The 20,458-nt window shown below is 35.9% G+C and overlaps 1 protein-coding gene across 4 annotated transcripts in view; it reads right to left on the bottom strand.

The window, feature by feature from the left end:
* The window catches only part of nhsl1b (NHS-like 1b), a 107,375-nt gene that overhangs the window by 46,994 nt on the left and 39,923 nt on the right, over positions 1 to 20,458 (bottom strand). The window contains exon 1 of one of the 4 annotated variants that reach the window (XM_081378062.1): positions 6,191 to 7,312. The exons of 2 other annotated variants lie outside the window; for them this stretch is intronic. In XM_081378062.1, the coding sequence (XP_081234188.1) occupies positions 6,191 to 6,413 (223 nt within the window). In that variant the 5' untranslated portion in view covers positions 6,414 to 7,312. Of the gene's footprint in view, positions 1 to 801; positions 841 to 6,190; positions 7,313 to 20,458 lie in introns of those variants that run through there. One more of the 4 variants, XM_081378064.1, reaches the window with a different exon arrangement.

Here is a 20,458-nt window from a genome sequence, read left to right as displayed (position 1 = left end):
AAACCACTTTGTTAGGTGACAACAACAGAGTTTGGAAAGAGGAAAAATCAATGCTCACTAAAAGCCCAAACACACCGCAAACAGTTCGAATAAGCCCTACAGGCATGAACGAGAAATATTTGTATGTGTATCTATGGAACTGTAAGGGACCATGAATAAATATGTCATTATTCACTGTGACTGTGATGATCTTGTTCATGCATGCATGTTGTATTTTGGTACGTTATTCAATTACATGCTCTATTAATAGTTTGTATTGATGTGTGCCAGTAGCATATACACCCTATTGTAAAAGACTGGGTCAACATTATAAATTGTAATACTAGCTATTGTAAACTAGCTAATAAAAACTTTCCTTAAGTGTAGAAATGTACATACAAAGAAATTGTATGACAAAACAACAATTTCTGCACCATATTAAAAGGTAAATCATCTCCAAAATTCCTAATTACAATTTGAGGGGTGGTTCAAGTCAGCAAGTCATTTTTATGATAATTCCAATAGTGTATGAAAAAAAAAAAAAAAGAGCACACAGAAGAAGGAGCACAATTATGATGTTCAGCTGGCTCTTATTTATCTTTGTAAACAAAAGACCAAAAAAAAAATTGCATATTAAAATTGCTTTAGATAAAAGCGTTTAGAGTAAATGTGTAATACTGACACCTAGTGGCGTGCCATCACCCCAACGTAAACGTTTTCAGTTACCAATGCCATTAAAGAAGCTTATTTGCAGGAGTATTTATTATGCATGATTAAGAATTACTGTCATTTACTGAGGTACAGAGACTGAGGTTCACTTACCTGAGGGTCACAAAGAGCAGCCCATCACAAACAGCACATATGAACAGAGAGAGAAAGAAAAAAGTTTAAATGCAGTAGTCCAATGCAGCCATCAAAGTCATCTTGTATTAATAATGAGTGACCTTCACATCCTCTAATTAATAATCTTAACTCAACAAGCAATAACAGATTATTGTGATGATCTCATCAGATAATACTTTGGAAGGGGCAAAACTAAGGAAACGAAGTAGTTAACTGAATTTATGAGAATGTATGAGTTTATGAGTGTGGTTGATACACCTGAAGAAATTTTCTAGTATTGTTTCGTATTCTATGGCGGTTATGTCAGAGTTTCCTCCACTGCTGAATTGTCAGCTGCAAGGCAAAATAAATACATTTTAACAAAGTAGTAAATGAGTTTGCACTCTAAACTACGGTGGCCCAGTAGTACACAACACAACGAAATTAAGCCACAACACAACTAAATGAATCCACAACGTTGCGTTGTGAATTTATGTTTGCTTTTTAAATTTCGTTGTGTTGTGCACTACTGGGCCACCGTACTAAACGAACGTTCACATCGTTCTCACGGTACTTTGATGTCACACACCGATGCGCAGCGCCGCTTCAAGTCGAACACACCTAATGACTCTTATGAGCTGGTTCTTAAATGAATCGTTTAAAGACTACTAACCCTCCACGCCATTACGTCGCTGTCAATCACAAAACGAGAACTGATCGCACTGAGAGAATAATCTAAGAAATTATTACATAATATCTGGATTAACCATGCTTTTATATCGTTATACAGACAGATTGCATATTACTGAGACCTTTCCACATGAATCTCCTAACAACAGCCTAATATACATCTCTTACCTAACTTAATTCATCTTTTATTTTACTGTACAACAGAATTAAATAAATATATGAGAAACTATTTGGATATTTATAATTCAAACAAAATGCATGAGGTTTCTGTAAACCCGAATAAGTTAGCAGAACTCAAAAAATGTAATGCAATCGATTGCCTCAATTTTTTAAGTTTTGAAATTCAAAGTTTAAGTAAGCAGAACTGGCAGATTTTAAGTTTGTACTTAAACATTTCAAGTTAAGAACAATTAAAATCAGAGTTCACTATTTCATACATTTAACTTAAAACCTTCATGTAATCTCAATGTGAACACTTTCATTAGTATTAACTTATAGTTTTAACAAGCTAGTTTGCTAACATACTATTATATTATCATGCTAACGATAGTATGTTATACAGAACTTGCTGCATGAGTGCAACAATATAAAGATTTTATTTGCTCCTCAAATCAAGCCGCATGCACAACTTGTCAACATGATGGTAACTATCCTAAAAACAACATTAACAGAAATTTTTCTAAATTAGCATAACAAAACATTAATCAATACTCAATCTCCCACTTAACATTAATCTTGCACAAAACCCCCCCCCCATTATATTACGCTTAATTTTAGCATTTACTCTCCCATTGAAGTGCCATCGGCAAAGCATGCTAGGAAATAGACATCCCAGCAGTTTCAGTTAAACTTAAGTTTGTTTAAATTAAAATAAATCATTTCATAAAACTCAAAACAATGAAACAGTTCAGTTTACTTAAAATATATCAGTTCTGTGAACTTGAAAGAAAAAGAAAGTGCTAAATACTCATAAAAGTTAATTTGACTGAACTAATTAGTTTAATTTAAGTTGTCCTACTCAAACTTATTAAGTATTTTGAGCGTTAGGGTTTACAGAAAATCCCTTGGGAGACTGATGGGTAAATAGATGCAAGTTTTGCACTGAAATGTACCAAACCTACACAACATCACCCATTTCAACAAAATCAACTCATCAATGAATCCACAAGCAGCAAAAGCAGAGATTGTGTCCCAAGACGTCTCGAGCAGACATGTGAGCCTGTCCCAGGGAGAATCAGGACAGCCACACAAACAATCAGTCAATTCATTGCCATAGTAACCGACAAAAACATCCTGACACCGGGCAACCCGCACTCTGAAATTATGGGTCAACTACAAGGGCCTGACAGCCCAAAATTATAGGATGCATTTAAATAAAGAGCGCAGGAGCAGCAGTTAGGGCAGTTTAATTAGGCCTGCATGTACCAGCATAGGTGCCAATAGAATAAATATATGTTTTAAATTTAGAAGCTTGTACGCTTGTTAACATCAGGATTGTAATATAGACTAGAAATTTAGGGGCTTTTGGAGAAATGTACTGTATTGTTTTCTGCTATGGAAAAAGAGTGTATTTCCTGCCTCAGGGAAAACACTGGGCATGCATGTGTGTCTGCACGCATATGTGCATGTCATGAGTTTAAAGTCGCCATTAAATCAGAATTGACCATTTTTATTGAATACTGCAGTAATTATTATAAATGATTTTTCCGTGCACCTCATTGTTTTTTAAAATTCACGTGCCCTCGTAATCTTTAATCAAAATAGCTTCCCTCCTTCTTGCAACAGCACCTCTTTTCTGATGACGCGTGTTTTCCGGCCCGAGGGTGGGACGACCTGTCACTCAGATGAGATCGCTATAAGTGACAAACAAGAACATTCCAACAATCCAATCAATTCCCGAAGTCCCACTCTACATTTTTTCTTGTTCAAGAAGCCATTTCACATGGATATAGGGATAGGGATCACAATAGGGAATATTGCAACTTCTGTTTCATGCTGACTTTAAATGTAATATACATGCATATTATAGAAAAAGGCACATGTTTTTTTTTCTCTTTCTTTGATTTGCTATAGAGAGCCTAAGTCCCTCCCCTCTGCTTCTGGCTCATGGGACCTTATTCATATACACATATGATTTTTGTCAATTTAAAAGATAATTATGAAAGTCAAGAAAGTCGCAGTTTGTCATAAAACAGAAGAGTAACATTTAGTTTGATGTGAAAATCGCTCAATGAACTATTGCTCCGTTGCTCGTATGTGTGCAGTCTGGTACAAAACACTCAGGCATGACGGTGTAACGTTACGATTATAACGTAAGACTATAGAAAAATGACAAACGTTAGCTTCATTCATTGAGAGAAAAGGTATGACGTCACATGTGCGCCTTTTGGGTTTGTAGTCTTTGTAATTACGTATTTTCACAGTCTTATACCTCAACATTTTTACATCAAACTGCGACTTTCTTGACTTTAAAATGTATCTTTTAAATTGACAAACATCATATGTGTAATTCAGGGCACAATTCAAATGAGATCAAAATATTAGTTGTCTCTCGCCATTGACTACCATACAATATTTTTCCGAAATAAGGTCCCATGGTGGTCCACCGGAAGGGGAGGGACTTAGGCTCTCTATTCATATAAATGGTACAGTATGACCAAAAATAAGCTTAATGAATTAAAAAATGGTTTAATTTTTCCAATTTAAAAATATAGTCTCTACATTAATGACTTCATAAAAACTGCATGCATAATAAATATAAAATATTTAGGAAAATACTGCTTTTAAAATGTTTTTAATGGAGTAGAGAATGTCACAATCCATCACTGCTTATCATATTATGCCAATTGCTGAAAAGGGAGTGTCATTTGAAGACTTTACACAAAATGATTCAGAACTCTGTAGAAATTCACTTCAGATTTTATCTATCAAATGACACTCCCTTTTCAGCAATTGGCATAATATGATAAGCAGTGATGGATTGTGACATTCTCTACTCCATTAAACTACTATAAGACTACTATAAATGCACCGGGTATTTGTAAACCCACACTGATAAAGCGTGATAAAAATGAATAAGAAAATCTGTTCAACAAAACATCTGATTGTCAAGTCATGTCAAATAGAGGAGCGTGGGAGTTAACAGAGTCAGCAGTGGCGGCGGAGGAAAGACTCGTCACCCCTACAGTAACTTTACTCTACCCTGATAGAATATCTCATTAGAACCAGCATAGAGTTACAGCTCCAAAACCACACACACACTCAAACTGGTCAACCAATAAACACAAAGTCTACAGGGATATCAGGGTGGAGTTTCTGCTTTCACGAGGAGTGGCAGATTTCACATTAGATTTACAAAGCAAAGTATGTGCCACTGGACATTTAGGCCAACACAAAGAGATATGCATGAGATTGACGTTCTTTTCATCCGCTTTTGAAAATCAGTTTCACCCTGGAAAGATTAACACCTGAAAGTTTTAATTGACTCACATTTGTTTTCATAAAAACTTCATATTTTAACACATAAAGAACCAATTATATTCACAGTTCTCAGCTAAAAACACCGGTATCCAAGTAATTTTGCTTTACTTACCTCAGCTCAACTTTCATGCAGATGTTACTGCAGGTAATTAAAAATAAATAATTAAATAAATAAAAGGTAATTCAGTCCATTAATTGAAAGAGCATTATTAAGACATTCAGTATTAGGGGTGAACAGCTGTGTCTGACGGAGCGACTACAATTTTCCCCTTGTTTCCGCACACACACACACACACAGTTGACATTGGCTCTTACACCCAAATCGCCACCAGTCGGTGACATCACCCATTTACGCAGGCGTGTAAGTCACTATATCCGTTTTTTTAGCACTCTCTTCCTATTTCTGAACTCAAAGCACTGTCAACTGTCTCTAGTCCAGCCCTACAGCCCTCACTTAACCTGTCGATAAGAAGACGTGTTAACGGCTCAAACAAAGACAAACCCGCAATAAAAAACACAGTGACCTCAGTTCTCCCTCATTGTAAACAACTTACTCTCTCACTTCCTGCAAGAACAATAAATCTGAAGACAACAGAGGAATCTTTTAGCTGTTAACCCAGACATCCCATGGAGCAAATTGATCACTACTTTATACAACAAGTAAAAATATCTAAATTAACCTTTTAGGCTTCAAGTTTATTTCTAAAAAGGACAATAAGTATATACTGTGCTTATATAAATTTAAAAAATGCAATGAATATGTTTTTTTTTTATATATATATTTACTATAAATCTATTTAATATTTTAATATAAATAAACAAATGAACAATTTATTTCCCAACATCTCATCTCAACATTCTCAGTCCTAAATAAGAATAAAACAATTACAAGTAATTCCAAATGAAACTGAAGTACTCTAATGCATTTAAAAGCATTTAAAACCTAAATATTTTATAATTATTATTCATGTAGATTTTACTGACATTAATATAGAGACTTCTATTTAAAAATTGAATAAAAAAGGTGATTAAAACAGTAAAAAGGGATCTAAAATAACACTCTCCTCATACATTATCGTGTATACCCCAATTATTATTATTATTATTATTTTTTTTTTTTTACCTTATTCTACTAATTTTACATGACATTAAAGAGGAGACCTCAGGAGCCACCAAATCCACATGCTCACATGAATGCCATGAAACCGTGTATCCTCACCTGTGTAGTGCTGGGGTTCATACACCCAGTCATCACCATCTTCATGCACTCCATGTGGAGTTTGGGAGTGTCTATGGAGGTTGTTCTGGCTGCGGAACAGTTTACGGGTCTGCTGTGACAGCGAGGACACGCTCAGCCAGCTGAGAGCACGAGAGATCGGGGCGGCCTTCTCTGTCTTGTCCCTGTCCCTCCTAAAAGACCCAGAGCGCTTGTCCCTCATCATACCCTCTTAAAAATTAGGTAAAAAGGTCGAGGTCACTTAAAAACTCAAGAGTTAAGCCACGTTTCTCACAAGTCGGTAATCAAATGTAGAACTACATCACACGGTTTATACGTAAGGATCATGAAGTAATTGGGGTTTAAATCCATGAGGCTCCTGCGGAATAAAAGAAAAAATTCCGAACTCAATCTTCTACCAAACATAGAAATTCACTGGTCCACATCCACAGGTGTCGTTGCAACCCGGATGACAACTTTCGGTCTTTTTTGTTCGCTAGATGTGAGTAAACCTCCGATGTGAGTCCTGGAAATCCCAACACGAGTGCTGCAATCCACAAGCAGTAATTAACTCAAGCGGCCGGCTGGAAAATCGCTTGTCTTCCCCCAACTGAAGCTTGAAGTCCACCAAGAAGACTGGGTCCGGTTTAAAAGCCACACCACTGTGACAATAAGACAATTTTTTGGGGGGCGGGGGTGAAAACCTTTAAAACACAAGTTGCAGCTGAAGAAAATCAGCTTACATTTAGCTTTAGTACTTTTAAATGCTCCTATTATCACAAGCCAGTGATCATCTTACACCCATGTGACATTGCGTCTAAAAACACCTGGATTGAAGACTTCCCCAGCATACAGTTCATAAAGGATGATGGATGAGCTCGCATGTCCTTTTCCTTCTTCATTAGCCGGTAACAGGATCAGGTGCGTCTGTAGCTGTGTACCATGTTATCTCCCTGCCGCTGAGGACAGCCACCACCGGATACTCTTCCTGACTTTCCAACGTCACAGCACTCACAACGCGAGGGTGTTTGTCACTCACCTGGGACTTCAAAACACATGGGCGATACAATCACATTCGCTGAAGTCAGTCTTGTAGAGTGCCAGAGGCATTCCCCTGATCTCTGGGTGACAGTTGTCCATGGAAAGCACCCACATACACTGACTGTAGTATTGAAAGTTTAGGATTACAAACAACTAGAGCGCTGGTGAAACATGACCTTAAACCAGCCCCCAACCTCTCCCTCTGATCTTTGCCCCTCCCCTCCAGTTGCACGGCAACCACGGCAGGGCGACTGGACTCGCCGCTTCTCTTCCTCCTCTGGGTTTCCCTCCCTCTCTTACTATCCTCTACGGCAGAGGCTTTCAAACTGGTGTGTAGAGAAAACATATTTTACAAAACGTATCCTACCACTGAGAAAAAAGAAATATGCATAGTTTTATGAATTTAAAATTTTAATTTTTCTTTGAAATGTACATATATTCAAATGATCTTTTTATTTGCAATGTTTAAAATGATATAGTTATAATTGACATATTAATGATGTTTTAAATTGATCATATTTTACTATTAATAATTAGCATATGGGGAAAACATATAGTTTCCTTTAATATATATATGTATATATATTAATAATTTTGATAATTGATAATTTGATAATTTTACTATATATATATATAGTAAATTTATCAGGAAAAACATGCATGTTTTATATATACAATATATTTCTTGATATATACATACATACACACACATATATTTTAATTATATATAAATAAACATCTATTTAATTATATTAAAATATAATTTCATAATATCGAAATTGATATTTTTCACACACGTTTATGCATATAACTATACAGCTTTCTTTTAATTACTATATAATTTATTACTAAATAATTTTACTTTATATTGTCTAGTATAATATTATATAGTCTGATCCTGGGTCAAAGCTGACTTGCCTTACCGACTAAAGACTTCAGGGCCAACACATCCACTGACCCATGCACAAAATACTAAGGACCAGCAGATCAGCCAGCTAGACCAGAATATCCAGCTAACCACACACAAACTATGCCAGCGACGTGTGAAGGAGGAAAACACTGGAATGAAAGCAAAAGAGGTGCTTTGGGTAGGCAAACACAAACATTAACACACAGCCCACATGCAGAGGAAAATGAGGGGCTGAGAGATCTGCAGGTAGACTAATACCATAGAATTAGCATGGTTCACGTCTAAAAAATGAGGTAATTCCATGGTATTTTTGGTTCGCTGTTTTTGTATTTTCTGGAAGTCCAAGATCTGAATTTATGAGCATGTAAACCAGCATGTAAATGTATCTAATCAAAGAGAAAATCTCTATTTACAACAGACTGACCAATGTCCGCCCAACTTCAAAACACGTCTACATGGTAAAATCAATCAGGTTGTTTGACTTTCACATTGGGAATAGCAAACAAATTCAGGCCATAAATATACAGTGTGTATAATTAATGATTAAACTTTCACCCCCGCAGTAGCCTAAGCCACAGAGGTCCAATTGTTCTAGAAAACCTCCATACATCCACATCTATTAACAAACAGCTCCACTCTCATAAAACACACAGCTAGATGATCCAACCTTTATCCTCAGCACTGCAATCAACAGCCATCCACGCCGTAAATAATTCACCAGGGCCAAGCGCCCGACTGCTGAGATAAAACGCACAATGAATCTGGAATAAAGACACATATTGTGACCAACAGCTTCTGCATTTATCAAAACTAGCTAATTCTGTTATTTACTAATAAAGCAGTGATCATTCAAAGAGGTCAAATGCTTCAAACTAATTTAATAATTTCACAATTCAATTTTCACTTTCACAAATTTGTCCACAGAAATAAGCAAAACATCAAAAGTTTGGGGTCAGTAAGAAAGTTTTTGAAAGAAGTCTCTTATGTTCACCAAGGCTGCATTTATTTGATCAAAAACACAGTAAAAAGTAATACTTTGAGTGTGAAATATTATTACAATTTGAAATTTAATATCAAATTATTATATATATATATATATATATATATATATATATATATATATATATATATATATATATATATATATACACACACACACACACACACACATATATATATATATATATATATATAAATATTTAATATCTAATTTAATATATTTTACAATTATTCCCATGACGGCAATGCTGAACTTCCAGTCTTCAGTGTCACATGATCCTTCAGAAATCAAATATGATGATTTGGTTAAGAAACATTTCTTATTATTACATTATTATTGTTGAAACAGTTGTGCAGTTTAACATTTTGTCATGTATTTTTTCTTCTCAGAATTCCATGATGAATAGAACATTTAGCATTTGTTTAAAAATAGAAATCTTCTGTAACATTATAAATGTCTTTACTGTCATTTAAAAAAAAAAAATCTTTACAAAATATATTATTGACTCCAACCTTTTGAACAGTAGTGAACACATAAAACGTCCTAGTTAATAACATACGAAGTTAGCTCTATCGCCCCCTTGAGTACAATGCTTTTTACTGCCGCAATAAAACAAGAATGCATGCCAGGCTACACAACTTGAGTATGTTTCTGGCCTTATTGTCCACTACAACATCCAATCAGCAACAGGCTTCTGCTTTGGAGTTAAAGACTGATGCTACACATGTTTTGCTTGTTGCAGGAACATACTGCTGTTGACACGGCAGGTCAGAGAGGAAACCTGAGCAGAGATCTGAAGGAAGACATGTCATCATGAGTCTGTGCACATGATCAGTACCCCAAAAATAGGAGGAAGGGGCATATTTTTCTCCACCGGTTTCAACACCTTCACACGCTCAGACCAGACCAGCAGGTAAAGGTTTCACATTCGCAAAAACCCTAACCTTAGCTAGCACTCAATATAATTCAACAATATGGACTTGCCAACAAAGTTTTTTTTATTGTCAAAAAAATAAACAAATTGTAATAAGATGTAAAATCACTTAATTAAATGTATCTGAAAGTGTGTCTCGGATTTATGTTCATTCTGTTACCAGACGACAACATTTTTCCACCACATTTTGCTTGGAGATCTTTGTTTACTAAATGAAGGGGTTTCCAAATTGGCAGGACACTTGGGAACGGTTTTAATTAAGCGCTTACCAAGATGCCAAGAGAAGGATTTTATTTTGCTCTGTCCCCACATTTATGAGTTGGGTTTATTTGTCCTTGTGAGAATGAAGAGTGTGTGTACGACTATGTAAAATTCTGTGTGCGTGTGTTTTTGCTATTCAGTAAGCTTATGTTGGAGAATATTGCAAAATATTGGTTTAATTCAATGTGGCCTGACCACCGAATTGCAGAGTTTGTACTTGTGTGGGAAAGAAAGATAAAATCATAAAGCAGCACTGAAGCAGGCAGAGAAGGAGAGAACAGGAGGAAGCGTTAAAGATAAGTTGAGCTATCAGTGTTCTCATCACTTCTTTCTCTGCTCCTATTCACAGAGAGATCATGAGTTGACCCATAACTAACAGAACCCTCAGGGTAACCTCTGACCTTTAGCTCTCATGAACCTGAGAGGCTGGCCATCACCTCCAGAACAAGGTCCCGCAAATACTTGTTGACCCATTGTGACCTCCTTAACACATTCCTCTCTCTCTGGTATGCTTCACAGGAGTGAAATGAGCAATTCTGATCTATATCATCTTCATCGTAAATATGCTCTGTCTCCACACGCATCAAAATCTCTGCTCTGGGTCAACCTAGGACAACCTAAAGATTTTTAATTAATAGTTTCTTTTATATTTTAGAACACCGTAAAAGTAAAATAATCAAATTTATTAAACAAAACAAACTAGGTTTTCACATATGATAAATTTGTCTACAATGCTAATTTCAAGCATTTAACCATAAATTCAGTTGAGTGTATCCATTCTTCTAACTTGTAATGTAATAATGTTTCAGTGTGAAATAATTCTGATGACCCATGAGACTTTGCAGTCTATTTTGTCACTCATAACAAGCATAGCCTGTGCATGTGAGTCCATTATAGAGCTTATGTAGCCCCGCCCCTCATTAGCTCTGTGCTGGTTGCGTTTGGTCTTCTGGTTTGTATTTCCACAGCATGAAGGTAAGATGAGTAAATCCACTTCACAGGCTAATTACTCTTCGATAACAATGCTAAAGTGCAAAGACAAAATTCTAAAGATGGCTGTGTGTTTCTGTGGCACTTAAAGTCTATAAAAAAACTAAATACAAATCAATTGTGTATCTGATGCTCCAAATATTTTTGAGCATGTATTGATGCAGGAGATCCCTTTATTCAGCAAGCAAAAGTGACAGTATAGACATTTATGATGTTACAAAAGATGTTTATTTCAGATAAATGCAGTTCTTTTGAACTTCCTATTCATCCAAGAATCCCGAAAAAAGTATCATGGTTTCCACAAGAATGTTAAGCATCACAACTTTTTCTTGAACACCAAATAGAATGCTTACAATTATTTTAAATTGTAAGAAAATGTCACATTATTACTGTTTACGTGAGCACTGGAGACTTCTTTCAAAAATATATTTAAAAAAAATAATCTTACTAACCCAAACTTTGTAATGGCAGTGTATGTGCCACACAAGTGTGGTCTGTCAGTTTTCAATAAACTTTATTCCCAATGTTATAATTCATAGTGTAGAGCCACTATTAAGGTCTCTTCTCAGACTCTAACATGTCATTTTGAGGAAAATGGGTTTATAGGGTGTTCACAATAACAGTGGCTGGCGTGCAGGTACTCCACAGGATGTGTCTGTGAGCGTGTGTGTTTTTCCCCCCAAGAACATCTGTGTGTGCGTGTGTCGTGAAACCAAAAGCCATAAAACACCCCAAAAAAGATTGTTTTTATTGTTTCTGAGTCACTCTGTCCTATGAATCTGGTCAATGTGGAAACCAGTGGTATATTTAGACAAATGTTATTGTCATTAAAGGAATAGCTCACCCAAAAATGAAAATTCTTTCATCATTTACTCATCCCCATGTCAGTCTTTGGCAATGTGACTTTATATATTCAAAAGTACAAATAAATATATATATATATTTAGGAATGTTGGTAACTAAACAGTTTTGGTGACTACTAACTTTAATTAAAAATCCTTCTTTTGGGTGAACTATCAGTCGAAATAATTCTCTCTCCTCGGCCCACAAACTCTTTCACCTAGTTCATAACTGGTAGAAAGAATCATCACTGGGATGAGAGTCGTATCTCTCCCGAGAGGGTGTCAAACAAGCACGGCCCACAGGAGGAAGTTTCGTGGAAACAGAGCTCAGTGTCTGCTGAGGACAAGCACCATGTTTCCAATGCTTTCTGGAAGTACTGTACTTCTACCAGGCTATAACAAAAAAAACAGAGCAAGAAATATAATAGTGTATTTAGTACCATTAGATAATTTAAGCTGAAATTACATCCGCTTGTCTTAAACACACAATAAATGTAATATACAAATCATTCAATATAATAATAATAATAATAATTTGGTATAACTTTACAATACAATTTCATTTGTTTAGTTGTATTAGTTAAGCACTACCCTGAAAAATGCATCTAAAGCATTTATTAATGTTCATTTCGACATTTACAGATACAAAAGTTGCATCTGTTAATATTATTTCATGGACTTGAGCAAACATGAACTTACAATGAATAGCTAATTGTAAAGTAATCATTTAAATATGTCCATCCATATAGTCATGACACTCTGGATCCTGTATTTTTTAGTTACTGACCACTAGGGTGCGGTGCAACGTTTCAAATGCTGCCTTTAGTATGTAGACTCTGGGCCAAACGGACACAGCTCTTTCATCTAAACTACAGACTAAATTAAGCATAAAAAAGATCTGCCAGCTGCCAAATGGGAGAAAATATGCATTATCTTATGCCATGATAAATAATGTTTTTCATGTGCATTAACAAAGGCGTCCAACTTTAACATGAATGTTACTTATAATTGTCTTGGCCAATTAATTAAAAATGCCAATGAGCTCTTTCCAAAAGAAGTCCAATAAAACCTATTACAAAGAGCCCAAACATGTTAAAGCTCAAAGTAAGGCAGGTGTTGACCCCTCACCCCTGAACGGTGACCCCAGCATGCAGCTGACACCAACCTGCACTCAGCGCTCCTCATTTGGGGTGGAGGATGTTGACGTTTCAGTGAATAGAAACAAAAGCCATCTAAAACCAGTCAGATGGCCTGATAGAGTCAGCTCTAAAACACGAGAGCCTTTATCAGGGAGCTTAAACTCCCTAATGACTAATGCACGCAGACAAACACAATACAGACCTTGTGTACACACACTCACGTCGGCTCACAATGAAACAACCTAGGCAAAATGCAAGCTTAAAGCACAGGAACAGAGTGAAACTGACACAAATAAAGAAATTGATACATAGTGTAAAATTTTGCCATTTAAACAAGCTACAGGAAAAAGGCACAAAAGAACATGATGGGACACTATAATTAGACTGTCGTTTGTGGCATGTAAATTCTTTTGGGGAAATTATTTCCAAAGAAATGAGCAAAACCTCAAAGTTTGGGGTCAGTAAGATTTTGTAATATGTAGCCTATAAAAGACGTCTCTTATGCTCACCAAGGCTTCATTTATTTGAACAAAAATCTTTTTCAATATATTTTCAGCAGCCATTACAATCGCATCCAGTCTTCAGTGTCACATGATCCATCAAAAATCTTTCTAATATGCTGATTCGGTGCCCAAGAAACCGTTCATAATATAATCAATACCTATGTTTCCATCCAAAGTTGTGAATCCATCTCACACTTCATCTTCGGAACACAAATTAAGATCTTTTTGGTCTTTATTTGTGTTCCGAAGATAAACGAATGTCTTACGGGTTTGGAACGACACGAGGGTGAGTAATTGATGACAGACTTTTCATTTTTGGATGAACAAGCCTAACCCTTTAACTTATGTGCAAAATTGGAATATCGCATAAAACATGCGAGTAAAGCAGCGTTTCCATCCCATGTGTTCAAAAGAACAAAATTGTCACAAAACATCTGTAATATAAATGGAAGTTGCTGCAATCGGGGAAGCCACTGTGGCTCTTTTATTCAACATCATAAATGACTTGCGTCTCAGAGCATGCAGACGAAATGCAATAAACGCTGCCATGTTATCTTACATTCAGATGCCTGGTGTTTAGGAGAGCAATCATGTGAGATACTTCTGGGACGTTATTATACCAAATCATTACGATGACAGACTTTGGCAAAAAAAATCTTTTCAAAATTATCAAACCAACATTTGATCCGCTGGTTAGTCCAGTTATCCAATCGCATCCACTGTTGAGGCAGTCACACGAGGGATACATTTGGTAAATGTGTTTCCATCAAAGTTTATACGCATGTCTTATTGTATAAAAATGTATCCGCCTCAACTGAGTGCATAGGTTTTTTTTTTATGCTCACTTTTAGAATTTATGCGCATCTTGGTGTTTCCAGCCAGCGTTTATGTGATATCCCAAAATGCACATAAAAATATGGATGGAAAAAGTTATTGTTGAGAACAGTTGTGCTTCTTCAATGAACAAAAAGTTTATTTATTTGAAATTTCTTTTTTTTTGTAACAATATAAAAGTCTTTACTGTAGAATTTGATACATTTAATCCATTTGCTGTATAAAAGTATTAATTTATAAAAAAAAAAAAAAAAAAAACTTAAAAAAAATTTGTCAAGAAAACATTTCTGTGGACTAATGCACAAAAAGGTCAGGACTGGGTCAGTATAGTACTTGATTATGTCAATTTAAATAAAATAAAAAAACAATGCATTTGTCTATGTCATGTCCTGATCTAGATGTCTATTCAATCGTGTGTTTGTGTGCGTGTCTGATGGAGTGATGTGACGTGGGGTGATGTCTACATTCCATCTGCTCTTCAGGCCATCCTGTCGGCAACCCTTTCCCCTTCCTGTAAGTGTGTGTCATGTCACAACAGAGTGCTTTTGCTTACGTTTGTCACTGGTGGGATTGACTGCTAAAGGGAGGGAGAGAATGACAGGAAGGAAAGGAAAAAGAGAAGTGTCGTCAGGCTAGAAGGGCAGCTCAGCTCCTTGTTCCTCCTCCTATCTCTCCATCCTGGAAAAAGAGGAAGCTGTAGGCTACTGTGAGAGTAGTCTCGCGTAGCCAGAGCTCCAGACTGACGGCAGAAGATCTGGACTCTATCACAGCTTTCATTGGCTGAGACTACTGTAAGAGTGATTGTATGTGATCCTCCACATATTCTCAGTACATTATGCCTATAAAGGTCAAAGAAACCTTAAATACCGTTCCGGATATCAGCTTCAAAGGCCTGTGTGATTTTTTTCGTTCAGTTCCCAACAACTGCTTTTACGGCACTAATGTATTACAACATCAATCATGCACAGTATAGCTGGAAATATTACTCATCAGCAGAAGTCCTCTACTCCACCCTAAGCCACGATTTTAGTCACAGTGACAGCTGGCATGTAGATGTGTTTTAAATGGATGTGTGTGGTAACTATTGTTGCCATGTTCGCATGCTTTGTGCGAGTTTTTAAAAGCATGCTGTTAAACAAGTTTTAAAATGAGAAGACACCAGGTTTGTGACTGTGCATGTTTTGATGAATTCACAATGAATAGCACAAGTACAGCTCATTAAATTCATAAATATTCACTGTTAACTTTTTTTGGTAACATCTAAATTAACTGGCTTTGTGCAAGTCATGAATATTATATAATATGATTGAATCAATTCGACTTCATCAGACCAAATATATTTTGCAACATGGCTGAATTTGACAGTCATTTTAAAGGGTTGGATCAAGTGGAAACCACTGCATAAAGTACACATTATACATTTTCTACAGTGTTGGAGGACCAAATACTATACATTCATTGAGAAAGTTTGATTGGCTTGAGCATATTACACACCATATGATTGATTCATGATTCATGATATGATTCATTCATGATCCACAACTCCAGAAAATGGTTAGTTATAGCATAAAAAATATCACATATCAATGATCTCTCTATCCCGTCTCATGCTAACAAAAATACTGGAAATGTCACTCATGTCTTGTTGTACGGGAATGCAGCCAGCCATGCAAATGAACATGTTCATAACCATGACGTATGAATATGTGCGTTTGTGTTTGCATAGCTAGAACAGCTTTGGGCATTTTATACTCTGAAGAGTGCAGGATCATCGCAGTGAGTCACAGGACTGGAATGAGAACAGGACAGCAGATCTGCTCCGCAAACACCTACAATAATAAAAACTGATCTAAACTGAGCAAATACAACCTTAAATCAATTAAGGTCTGATTCTCTGATTACATGGTGATTTACCGTGAATGAATATTACAACAAAAAGTATATACACTGTGTATATATATATATATATATATATGTGTATGTATGTATGTATGTATGTATGTATGTATGTATGTATGTATGTATGTGTATATATATATATATATATATATATATATATATATATATATATATATATATATATATATATATATATATGTATATATATATATATATAATATTATATTAATTAATTTTTTTAAGTTGCCAAACATATTTAAAAGTTGCTTATTTAAAAAATAAAAAGTCTTTATTTTCAACAATACATTTATTGGGTCTTAACATAGAATATATTTGTGTTTTTAGTGTTTTTCTTGAAATATGTGCATTCTTTAAAATAGATTTAAAATAATAAAAAATAATGCAATTATATAAATATATTATATATACAAAATATATTCATACAATAATGATTATTATTATAATACTTGAACTTGAAAAATAAAAAACATGTGATTATTCTTGGGGTTTTTTATCTGAATAATTAAAATTTCCAGTTCCTTGATAAAGAATACTGTTATATAAGCAGGCAAAATCTTTTTCATGAGTGAGGACTTTTCCAACTTCTTTTGGTCAGCCACAAAATCTCTCATTTGTCTTAATGTTTGTGCGACGGCTAAAAAGAGAGTGAAAGCTGGGCTTATCTAATGCTGTTGGATTAGCATACTAAGAGACCTGGCGTCCCCGGGGAGCCTCTCAGAAAACAGCCACAATCAGGAGGAGAATTAAACTGGCGAGGGCTCCACACGTCCCATTGATCTGTTGACAGCCAATCTGGCAACCCGCCACAAACCTCAACGGTTCTCCGGAGAGGAGAAATCACCAGTGTGGAGCCTGAAAACACGATGATGACTTGTGTGGAAGTGCCAGATTCACTCTGTTACTTACTGTAAATGGTCCTTTGGTGGCATCAAATCTTTGAAAAGCATTCAAGTTTGAGTAAGTTCGTAAAAGTTGAATTAAGTAAGCAAGTAAAGAAAATATCCTCAAGATTTGTGATTTGTGAGACTTACACTGTGTCCTAACCAGATGCAATGCGATAAGATTCCAGCGACAAATAATTTGGCTGTCCACACTAGACACGACTGCAAGATGCGTAAAAATCAATCAAAACCCACAGCCAATCAGAACAGTGTGTGGGCGGAGTCTCGTGGCAAGTGCACCAGAGAGTAATCTCGACGGCAATCGCAAGAAAATGGATAAGTAGCTACATAATCAAATTCACAAATATTACACAATTTAAACATTATTCAAATACATAGGCTACTGAGCTACAAAAAACAATCTGTCAAATAATACACTTGTTTGTTCACAGTTTGAACGTTCTTGTTTCCATTTGTTTAATTTCAAGATCTGAGGTGAATTATCCATTGTTGCTTTTACAGCTACAAAGCTGAAGCACTAAATGATATTCAAAGTCACATTACACGCTTTTAACATTAAATAAAGCACATAAACAGTACCTGAGATTATCATTGCCACACTTTGTGTTTGTTGTTCCAGCGCGACGTTGCAGAAAAATAGAATTTCTAAAATAGAATTGCCGCGTGTTGTTGTTGTGGCTGGTGAGGACAAAAACACTGATTAAAATGGAAAAGATAACTTTTATCGTGTCGTGGCGCGTGTAGTTAGGACATGTGTCCCAACTGTGGCGCTAATAGAGTCTCACGAACACACAACACGTGTAGCCATGCACAGGCCAATGGCCCAAGTTAGGATTTTCTTTAAATAATACATTAAAATTCATTTCGTATACCCTCAGAACACTTGGAATAAATGGCTCGTGTCGCATGGGATCATTCTGTGATACTTTTTCTTCTTTTTTTACAAGGTTTGAGGTTGGTCGCTATTCACTTCCATTATTTGGATGAGCATGAGCGGGACTTTTTTTTTTTTTATTCTCTTTTTGTGGTCCATAAAAAGAAAGAAGGGCATGCGGGTGAGTAATTTATAACTTAATTTTCATTTTAGGGTGAACTATCCCTTTAAGAAATGTGAAGGTATTATTACTTAGAAGAACGGTACAAATTTAAGTAGAATGAAACACAAAGAGAAGAGCAAAAAAGCCTGGTGACCCAAAAGGCTCATTTCTTCAGCAGTGAGACTGTGAAACTGAGGTGATTAATCTAACCGAAGGAGAGAGGAAAAGAGAAGCAGAGTGTGAGTAAGAGCCGCTGAAGTGTGAGGGACCGTGGCCTCAAGCTAATCTACAGCCGTCTCCTTTCTGTTTAAATAAACCAAGTTGAAGTGCAGGAGATCTTTACAACTCTCTCCCACCTTCCTTTGTAAGCAAACCATACGCTCTCGCTCTCCGCGCGCCCATTACTGTCTGATTTAAGAGGAGGTGAGAGAAAGAGGGGTCAAAAGAGAGGCAGAGAGAAAGTCAGCCTGTGTTATGCTGATCAGGCAGACGCATGGCGGAGAGCCGTCTGTTACCGTGACAATAGGGCTGGCGCTCTGCCCTCTGCAGCGGGAAGCATGCAAAACTCACAAGCACAGACACATCCAGCTGTCAGACACAACCGACGCACGCCGATGAAGACGACAGCAGAACGTGAGTGACAGGGATTTTAATGAGGGATGCGGCCTCGACCCTTGTGTGAGAATGACCCATGTCAGTCTGTGGCCCGTCATAAAGAGATTCATAAAAGGCCTCATGACAGACCAATTTACACTATTATTGCTTCAAAAATGGGCTATAAACTTCTGGCGATGCCCATTTTAAAAACCTAAAAACTCTTGAAGCTGGTCATGCATGTCTGTTTGCATCAAACAATGCAGGGGCAAACATTATCAGTTCTAAACCATCTATTCTCTCTGTCTTTTTCATAGTACAATGAGCGTGAATTATTTTCCATGCCATATTTTCCAATTTTTTCCCATATCCTTCCTTCACTGACACTCTCACCTTAATACGGTCTCTTTGTTTTACTTTGAAGAAGAGAAGAATATAAATGGCAGTTTCCACGAAGAAGACAGAAGAAATAAAAATTATTTTCAACAAATGGCCAGTGAATGGAGGTGGTTAACCTTTTTAACCTCATGAGATTTAACTAAATATGCAGTTTTATTTTTGCAGTCATTTTTAATGAAATTTGCCAGCCTGTTACCAAAATGCATTATGTTTATAATAGTAAAAAAAAAAAAAAAAAAAACAGCCTTTTCTGATTTCTTGACTTTATAGCATTAAACTTTAAATAAACATTTAATAATAATAATAATAATTAAACAGAGAAAATGTATATAATGAAAAAAAATAAAAAAACTGCTACAACGAATGGGTTGCAGAAGGCTGTAAGTGTGAATTTTAACTTCTAATTCGAGTTACTTTGAGACCAATTTTGTTTAGTAAATATTTATAAATGTATATTTACCAAAATGTTTGATATGTATTTCTTTAACATAATTTGTGCAAAAAAATTGATGAAATGGAATAAGATTATTTACTTGTTTTTCTGCCATATTACTTCTGCTGGTCACAATTTTAAGAAATAGTTCATGAGATTTGTTTTAAAAATAACATATGTGGAAAGTGCCATTTCTAGCTGAAACCAGTAAAGGCCACATGATCACAGTTGTCAGAACAGATTTATATATCACAATACGAGACAGTAGTTGTTAGCATGTGTGCTTGATTAAGAGAAGATGTTCACACTCAGTAGATTTTGAACAACTTAATTACTAGACTCAAAACAAACAGGGAACATCACTGTGGAGCAAGATGCAGTGCAAAGCCAGATGATGAGAATAAAAAGACAGACAGCTCTACAGAGAATGTGTAGTGGAATGTTTTCTAGTCATTCGGCATATCTCCTCTCACAGGCTGATAAGATACACAGACAGAGAGAGTCAACCAAATAGAGCTAAAGAGAAAAACAA

This window comes from Scardinius erythrophthalmus, assembly GCF_964197995.2.
Source record: "Scardinius erythrophthalmus genome assembly, chromosome: 11".
Taxonomy (NCBI): domain Eukaryota; kingdom Metazoa; phylum Chordata; class Actinopteri; order Cypriniformes; family Leuciscidae; genus Scardinius; species Scardinius erythrophthalmus.
This window is presented reverse-complemented; position numbering and strand designations above follow the sequence as displayed.